The sequence below is a fragment of the Apis dorsata genome, unplaced genomic scaffold (assembly GCF_000469605.1).
Source record: "Apis dorsata unplaced genomic scaffold, Apis dorsata 1.3 scaffold_81, whole genome shotgun sequence".
Classification (NCBI taxonomy): Eukaryota; Metazoa; Arthropoda; class Insecta; order Hymenoptera; family Apidae; genus Apis; species Apis dorsata.
Window position 1 is genome coordinate 232,600 of NW_006263379.1, and position 10,193 is coordinate 242,792.

The 10,193-nt window shown below is 25.5% G+C and overlaps 1 protein-coding gene across 1 annotated transcript in view; it reads left to right on the top strand.

Moving 5' to 3' along the window:
- Positions 1-10,193, top strand: part of LOC102678751 (cadherin-87A) — a 198,670-nt gene that overhangs the window by 181,070 nt on the left and 7,407 nt on the right. Inside the window, exons 6-11 of the mRNA XM_006610870.2 lie at positions 3,718-3,852; positions 6,572-6,764; positions 7,195-7,505; positions 8,145-8,303; positions 8,410-8,597; positions 8,668-8,830. Of these exons, the coding sequence (XP_006610933.2) occupies positions 3,718-3,852; positions 6,572-6,764; positions 7,195-7,505; positions 8,145-8,303; positions 8,410-8,597; positions 8,668-8,830 (1,149 nt within the window). The remainder of the gene's footprint in view (positions 1-3,717; positions 3,853-6,571; positions 6,765-7,194; positions 7,506-8,144; positions 8,304-8,409; positions 8,598-8,667; positions 8,831-10,193) is intronic.

Here is a 10,193-nt window from a genome sequence, read left to right on the forward strand (position 1 = left end):
AAAATTGAAAGAGAAACGGGAAGTAATTGAATTGAATGTGCATATATTTTCGAGATAAAATTTAAAAGTCTTTGTATAAATCGCTATAAAATCGATCTTTTTTTCTTTTTTCCAAATATTTGAGAAATATTTGATATATGAACTTGAAATGTTGTTTCGTAAATCAATGTAATTATTTAGAAGGTTTTTTATTAAGGTAATGATGTTAATAAAATGGAGGTTCTATCATGATACAAAGATTTTGTTTTATATTTCTTTCATTTTTTAATAATTTTATTTCAGAAAAAAATAATGAATGTAAGAAAAATAGTTGATAATCAACTCTTTATAAAATTTTTATACAATTAATTAGAGAACAAATGAATTAAGAAACTTTTAAATTACTCAAGAATTTTCGAGTTGTGACTAAATGAATGACTCGTTAAATGAATTATATTTTATGAATTATATGTTTATTTTAAAAGAGAGTGAATATCTTCTTTGAAAAAAAGAGATCTTTAATATTTGAAAAAGATAATTGATTTAAAAAGATAATAAATATTATGTTAATTTTAAATAACTAAATAAAAAATTAACAAGTAAAAATATTTTTATAAGAATAGAAATTAACAAGATAAAATAACACAAAATAAAAAAGCATGTAAAAAATATGTAAAAAATTGGATAATTTTTAAAATGTGCAAACTATACTTTCGCAATATTAAAATTTCTATTATTGGTAAAGTAAATTCTTCTGTTTCTTCCTTGATTTCACTTAATCAGAAGCCTTATAATCAAGTACTTTCCATATACCGTTTAAATAATTTAAAAAAAAACATTTATAGAAAAAAATTTTAATAATGTTTATCGACTTATGGTCTAAATAATTCAAAATTAATGTCTTGCATAAATAAAAACTTGATAAATGATTTCACTTTTTCAAGCCTGGCAACGAGATCTTATAATCTTTGGAGTATATAGAATCTGACAAAATCCTGTTAAAAAAAACCCAATGGAATTCTCTATTTTATCCATTCAACAAATATAGTAAAGATTAGTGAGCATTAAGAATTACATATTTTCAATATAAGTATAGAAAAATTATTAATGATTGCATAATGCATATATTTTTATTATAAATAATTTTTATAAACACAATTTTTTTTTATAATTATAATTTCTTGTACGATAATCCAGTGAAGAAAATATTCTGTATACGTTAATAATATATATATATTTTTTAAAGAAAAAGCATTTTTTTTTTTGGAGAAAACTTTAGGAAAAACACTTTTGACGTTAATTAATTACATGCTTTTTCGTGAAAGAGATTTCGTTGTAATTATTCTTCCTATGATAAAGAAAATTAAAAGTATGGTAATATTACTTCGAAAATATAAAAACATAAGAAAAATAGAAAAGAAAATTCTGCATATTTTATTTTTTAATTATAAAGTAAATAATATTCTTTCGTGATCGTTATGGAAAGTCTGATTATTCATCCATAAAATATCCATTATTTATTATTCACATAGATATAAAATTGATAAAAGAGAAATTCAAGCGAAAAAATTATGAATAAATTAAAAAAATATATAATTTTCTTCTATCTGATTACTTTCAATCAAAAAGTTTACAACAATATTGATTAACTAGATTAGTAGTTTTTAACCTATGATTTGTGAAGTCTTTACACGTAACTGAGTATTTTAAAAAAGCTATTTATTTATAAAAAAATCTTTTCTCTTTAAATTTAAAGATTATTAACGATTAGTGTTATAAATATTCATATTCGATGTATATTTACAGATTTAAATTTCGAGTTTTGAGACACATTTTCACAACAATAAAAAATTATTTTAAAGATGATAAATTAGAGACTAAAAATGGATATGAATTAATAATATGAACTTGATTTGAAAAAGAACTTCGTTTTTGAATGGTTTCTTCTACTTACTCGAATTACCAAAGAGTGGAGTTGATTCCTTATAACTGCAGTTCACAAAATTATCAGTTTACCATGCATTTAATTACGTAATATAATCCAAAACTGAATACAAGTATGGATTCATTTGATAATCTGATTTTTTATTAAATATTATATGTTTCCTGTATTACCAAACTGATTAAAAAATTAAAGATAAAATAAACATTTCAAAAAAATGTTTAATAAATTTATCATTTAACTTATAATTTATAATAAAAACTATTTTTTTACATTATTATTTCAATTTTATTCTAAACAAAATGATAAATTATTCTCAAAATATAGAATAATTTATTTAAGAAAAAAAATATATTATTGTATAATTTAAAAGTATCTCAAAAAAAACAAGTTAAATTAATAGATAAATCAAAAAAAAACGAGAAATTTTATAAGATGACATAAGCTCATAATTTGAAATTTTTCATCTTTCATGTTGACACGATTTCTAATAACAAAAAGGCCACAAACTTCTTGAAATATTATTTATATCGCGTGAAAACATTGGTATCGTTCTAGGGTCGATAACGGAACATACTGCGGTCGGGCTTTAAAACGATCAAATCGGGAGAAAAATAGCTGGCATATCGGGCATTTTGTTCGAAAAATATCCAATACGTTTATCACTCAAGATACGCGGAAATTATCTGGCCTTACCAGTTCTACGCGACGATCTCGAAGGATGGGGCTGGAATATTAGCACGAAGACGCATAACCTCTATGTCATATCCGCTCGATAAATTCATGGAGCCCGTTAGACGACCAATAAAACTGTAAAACCTTTTAACTAATGGCTCGCTGGCTTTACGGCAGCGAACTTTAATACCTCTTTTCGTTTTATACAGGCCGTGGAACGCGCTATGCCCTCGATCATTAAACGTAACTAATGTTTAAAACACACGTGTGTCGTTTATTTACAAAATAGTCGAATTTTTGTTATTAAAAGCAAAGTCGATAAAAAGGCAAGTTATCATCAGAAACAATTATCGACAGAGTTGATGTATACAAATATTCCGACATTTAAACTCGTGTGTGGCTCGTCTTTTCTTTTTTTTTTTTTTTATTATTATTGTTGATTCATCGAGAATGATTTAAATCAAAAATATTTTGATTTAAATATATAGTTTTTTTAATCGCAATATTTATGATATAAACTTAACTTAATCAATTAAAAATAGTTACAAAATAAAATATCTAGATATTTGGAATATATATAATTAAATTAATTATTAATAAATAATATATATATATTTTCATTTGATTATTTAAATTTCTATTTTAATTTTAATTTCAGAAAGATTTGTTGAATCATCTTTTCTTTAAGACATCCTTTATAACATAAATGTTCATAAAACATTTTAATAATATTATGTTAATAATATTACGTTTATAGTTATTTTTAAGATCCATAAGACATCTCTGTAACTTCTAAGTTTATTTATTTGAAAAATAATTATTATTATATTTTTCGTATAATTAATATAATAATTCAGCAGAATTACAACGATTATAATTGATAATGCTTGAATTTTTACTAATTCCACAATTCTTATTCCATAATTAATTTAATCTTCCAAACTCTATCGTCTATCATCGCAATCATATCATTAAAAAGACAAAAGATTTCATGATCTCCAAACGATTTTATCTTATGTAGATAATATAGATAAATACATCACAAGACATTATATGAGAACATAGGTAGACATTAAAAAACAACAAATCGATGCACTTTCGATATAATCATTTTGTTACAGTTTCTAGATGCCTGTGAAAAGTTTGGTATAGTGGATGTGGAGAAAAGACAGAATTCGTACACGGGCGCCCTCGTGTTACGTCAACCACTCGACTACAGAGAGAGACCCTTTTACCAACTACTGCTCAGGGCAAGCGTGAGTACTGCTCGAAAATTGGTTTTAATTATACCACAGCTACGCCAGAACCTCTAACCTTCACACTCGTCCTTAAGATAAATCTATTTACGACAAGACGCGCTTCTGGAAAGCATCTAGCTTGTTATCAGGCTGAATACGCTATTGTAAATCATACGAATTAATTCTAGAATTTCTGAACTTGTAAGCGAAATAATTTTCATTTAACAGTGAAATTTCTTGTACGTATATAGATATATAAAGTGTTCAGAAACTAGTCAGCATTTTTTTCGTAAAGTATTAGAAAAAAATATTAAAGGGAGAAATTTTTCTACAAATTAATAGTGTGCAATTTTTCAAGAAAAATCTTGATCTTTAGTTTTTTAAATATAATATCACATATGTTTTTATATCATATATGAAATATATGAGAATGCATTCGTGCACATGACTATGACTTTCAAGGTTAGAAATGAAGATGACATTTTGTTTTATATCATGTAATACTATATTTATCGATATTTTCTTGATATATTTATATTTTGTATTCGTAAATAAAAGATTTTATTACAAAATGATAAATAAATTCGAAAAATAACAAAAATAATTCTAAAAATAAGAAAATTTACTAATAATTCTGAAGAATGTGTTATTTTTTATCTATTAATCTAGATATCTCGTTACTGCGTTATTTCGTTATACTAACATTTATCATTGTCATCAGATACGAGCTCGAAAACAATGTTCCCAGCAATTGTACGGTGTTTAACACTTCCTTCTTCCTCAATACATCATAATGAAAAATGTTCCTATAATCTTCCGCTTTTTTTATCCTACTGTAATCTCGAAAAATCACCTCCCAAGTAATTTATCCCCCAAAATACAAGGATAAAACAAGATCAGATCGGATTATTGAATTTAAAATGCTCTTTGATGCAGCCAATTGCGAACATGAAATTCAGTTTCCATTAATTTCCGCGAGCAAAATAGGAAATGAATTCTTCGAAAGCGAATTTTCAACGAATTGCGAGAAAAAAATTTTTTTGCGGTGATAACAAAAATAAGAGAACACGTCAATCATTGAAAAGCAGCTTCCATGTTTTTGATAAATTACAAATAGATCACTGTTCGATCTAAAAAATTTTTTAATCTTATAATATTCTAGTGTCATTATAGTTTTCTGTTGTCAAAATTATCCGAATAGTTTTAGGTTAGGTTGTTTATTAAAAAGTTAATCTAATCATGGATATACAAACTTTAAATTTAATTAAAGTTTAATTTCAGCTTAAATTAAAATTAAGTAAAAATTATTCAATATTTATTAAACCAATGATTTGTATTGGATTTGAATTAGTTTCTTTAATCAATTATCTGAAACAATAAATTTAATTAAAACTAATCTAATTTAATCTAACCTGAGTTTTAAAAGACGCAGTTTTGTTAATAATTTTTTAATGAACAAATACTAAAATATTTAAAACATAAATCAGGTAGTATGATCTTGACAATATTTTAAAAAATCATCAAGATTTGGAGGATGATAAATAATTATACACTTTTATAAAATTTTTATATTTTCCCGATTTTCCTTCGATGAAAGTCATTATTTAAGCGCAATTTGCTCTCTGTTTCTTAATAATTGTAAAATAAGTTTACCGTGAAGAGAAAGATGGGACAGTTAATTATCTTGGCCGCTAAAGAAGATATTTATGCTTCGAATGAGCAGGTAAATATGGCGAATTTAGGAAGTCTTCGCGGAGGTTGAAAACAGGTATGCGAGCCAAGGTTGAAAATTGATTTTAATTACATAGTCTTGGAAATGACTTTGTGCCACTTTGAAGACCAAGTTTATATTTATAGTTGAAAGTATAATTATTGTAGTAATAAAGTGTTTTCACAGGAAAAAATTCAACCTGTTTTCTTTTACCAACTAAAAACTTAGTTTTTAACAATTTAAAAGCTTGAACGAAATTTAATTGCAAATTTTATCAATTATCAATATATTTCAAAATGTATACGTATTAATAATTTATATATCGATATATCGTATTATTTTTTATACTCTTATAGTATTTCGATATGAATCTAATTGGAAAATGTCAGGAGTTTATTTAAAACACTTGTAATTATTATATTGCAATAATTTTAGCTGATTTAAAGATAAAATTTTAATTATTTAGTCAAATTCAAAAATAAAAATATAATAAAATAATACACATACAGAACAAAAAGAATGCATGCTGTAATAAAAACAAAATGTGTATGCTTTAATAATTAAAAATAGTATAATCGTTAAATTTTAATTTAAAATTGCAAATTTTTTTGCCAGAAATTGTAAATACGTTTTTGTATTGACTTTAATTTTATTACCTCACTTGTTTATGGAAATATTAATAAAAATATATATATATTTCAAATAAAAATTGAATGATTTCGAGGAACGCATAATATCCTGGTGTTATTAATTTTTCAATAGATTGATATAAATATTTTGTGAAGTCGAAAAATGAATACTTTTTTAATGCACCAACTGTCTTAGTCGAGAATAAATTAACGTCATCTTGAAAAGTTTCCCAATTCATTCAATTTACACATAATAAACAGATTTCCGGCGGAATTGAATTGACAGACAAAAATGGTGGCGATTAAAATAATTGGTAGGAGAGCAGATTGGGCCTTATCTTAAACCATGCGAAAGATAATCCAGAATCATTTTTGTACAAGTGAATTTTCCTCACAGGATGGGTTGAACAATGAAACTACAGGAGTGGAAATCAAGGTAGCAGACATTCAGAACAGTCCACCGGAATTTCTGGATTCGTTAACGGGTGTGGTACGCGAGGATGACCCCATTGGAACCTTGGTCATGACCGTCAAAGCCAGGGATGGCGATAGAGGAATGCCAAGAAAGATGATTTACGAATTAGTTACCAGTGAGTCGAGCCATTTTTCCTATATGCTATTATCAAGTTATCTATATGCTTATTCTCTCTATTTCTTAAAATAATTATTTGAGACTCTATTTTTATTTTTATTTTTTTCAAATGTAAAAATAAAAAAAACTAAAATTAATTAATTAATTACGATAAAATATAAAGAAGAAAAGAATAATTGAAAATAAAAGATAGAAAATTACTTAATTTTCTAAAGGAAGTTTCTAAGGAAGTTTCTAAAAAAATGGAAATGAAATTGTTTTAACTAATATGACAAAAAAATAAAAAAGAAGAACGGAATAGTTAAAATCAAAAGACAAAAAGAATAATTAATTTTTATAATTTTTCGAAAAATAAAAATGAAAATTAAGGTTAATCAACTAATAAAATCAAAAAATAATATTTTATATTTCCCTTTTTTTTTACTTAGATCCATTCGACTATTTTCTATTGGACGATGAAACAGGTGAGCTGAGAACGGCGAAGCCGTTAAACAGGGAAGCATTAAAGGATTCGACGGGGGTGCTTACCTTGAAAGTGAGGGCACGTGAATTGATCGACGGTATGCCAGGTAACGATAATCTGACAGTTTCTACGGCCGAAGCGACGGTGACAATCAAGGATGTCAACGACGAGCCACCTACTTTTAATCGTCGCGAATACAATATAGAAATTCCTGAGAATGTGCCGAATGGCACGCCTCTACCTCATTTGGACATGACAGTCAAAGATCCCGATGTGGTGAGTAATTTTTAATAAAAATAAAATCAATTTCTAAAAAAACCCATCTTTTAAATAAATAATTCGAAAAATTTTATTAGATATTAGAACTCTTACTCACATTTATCGATATCTGAGTCGAATCAATGGTAGCCATTGAAAATATCACTTGGAGTTGTTGCATAAGCATTCTATTAATTATTATTACAAATGTTTAAAAAAATCACTTATGTGACATAAATAAAACATTAATAAAATATTTCAACACAATAAACATAATCATAATATCTATAATCTATAATTTTAAATTTTATTATATTATATTTATATTTTTGATATATATTAGTATTATTTTTTATTTTTTAAATTCAAAATTTTTTTTTATTGGAGATGCTATAATGTCGCAATATCAGATATATTAACCGCCATTGATACGAATATCAATTCTTCATCAATTTATATTTATTATAATCAATTTATTATTTATTTGGTCAAATAAAGAACATAACCTTAATTGAAATACATTATCTATCAAAATTTACGTTATTTGAAATTATTTTTAAATTATAAATTTAAAATAAATTTCATTAATATAATTTAATATGAACAATTTATACAAACAACTTCATTTGCAAGCTTCATAAAATCACGTCATTACAGGGCTTGAACTCGGTATTTTCTCTACGTTTAGAAGACATTACGGACGGTGCATTTACCATCGAACCGACTATGGCAACTGGAAGCACTTCCGTGAACATTCGCGTTGCAAATGGTTCGCTAGATTATGAGAATCCCAACCAACGTAAATTCATTATTCTGGTAAACAAATAATCCTTTTTCATGCTCGTGAATTATATCCTTGCTTATATCTATCAATGTGCTGTAAAAATAGAATTATACGATATACCATTGTTATGTATTTTAGGTCGTTGCGGAAGAGGTCCATACAGATCCAAAACTTTCCTCCACGGCAACCGTGACTGTTTCTATCACAGATGCAAATGATAATTCACCCATTTTCAGTAATCCCACTTATACTGCAGTGGTATTGGAAACTGCACCTCCAGGGACACCGGTTATAACGATCACTGCTAAAGATCGTGACAGCGGACGGTAAGAAATATCTCGAAATATTTTTTCTGGATCCGAATTCAAAAGTTTAATAAAAATGTTGTATTTGCAGTTTTGGCACAGCTGGAATAGCTTATCAATTGCTTGGACAAGGTGCGCAACATTTTTCTGTTGACCGGAAATCTGGGATTATTACGGTGGCTCCGTGTGCAAATCCTGGAACATCACCTTGTTTGGATTACGAAGAACAAACGGAATATTTTCTCACATATAAGGTATATCATCGTCAAAATTATTTTACTTAGTGTTTATTAAAAAATAATTTTTTCGAAAAATTTTTCCCAAATTTTTTCAGAATTCGTAAGTCTTTAAAAACATGTATATGTAGTAAAACATCTTTTAAGAAAATAATGTTATGAAAAGAATTCTTCTCTACAAAAAATATTTAGTATAAAATAAATAAAATAAATGATATTACGCAATATTAATGGTTTTTCTGTAAATGGATGCATAGAAGTCATATGAAAGTAAAATTTAATTTTTTAAATAGAATCATAAAATTTTTAATGAATTAATTTAATTAAGCAATTTGTTATTTCCTACAAAAAAAGCTATTCAAAAATTATTAATTTACCAGATATTGAATAAAAGAAAAAGAAAGCATGTACAATAGGATATTGCTTCGCGTACTTTTTATCTTAGATACAATAAGTTTTACAAACTTTAATTTTTTTTAAAATAATTCCTAAAGAAATTAGTAGAAAATTAAAATTGATCATATGATTTTTATGCATCTATTTAGAGAAAAATTATTAACATTGCATAATTTATGTTGAATGCCTCGGATTAAACAAATATAAACAAGGAGAGCAAATAGTAAGAGAAGAATAGAGATAGGATTGACCATTAGCGCCATCTATTGAGTGTCAAAGACATTTCTTCAAAACAAGGTAAAGTAGAATAAGAATTGAGCATCAGCACCATCTCTTGAGAACTTAAGATACATTTTCAAATTCTTAATAGAAAGCACTAATCTTCAATTTTTGGCCTATCTTATACTGGCCTTGTAGAAATGTCTTTAGCAATCAAGAGATTGCACTAATGATTAATTCTTGCTTTACCTCTATTTTTCTTCTAACATTTGTTTTTTTTTTTTTTTTACATGTATTTCATTTGTGACACTCTAGAAATGGCGCTGATTCCCAAATTTTTATCCTATATCTGTCCTTCTCCTAGCATATACTATTCTTGTTTGCAACGTGACGAGGCTTTTGAATGTCTCTATTTATTTTATATGTTTGCAAAATTTATAAATTTTTAATAAAAAAAGAAATAGTTTTTACTTTTGTATACCGTATATAATCTTTTTCTTTATTATAAATTATTATTATACTTTTTTAAGTTTAGAAATTAAATAGAAAAATTAATTTATATAAAAATATAATATATATTCACATAATTTATATAATATTAATTTATGTAATTATATAAAATATATATAATATATATATTATGATAGTATATATGCATATACTACTTCTGTATTAATACATTCGTAAAATTTAAAAAATCTAGATATTAAAACAAATACAAAAATTGATAAACTAAAATGTCGAGAGATTATTTATTGAATTATAA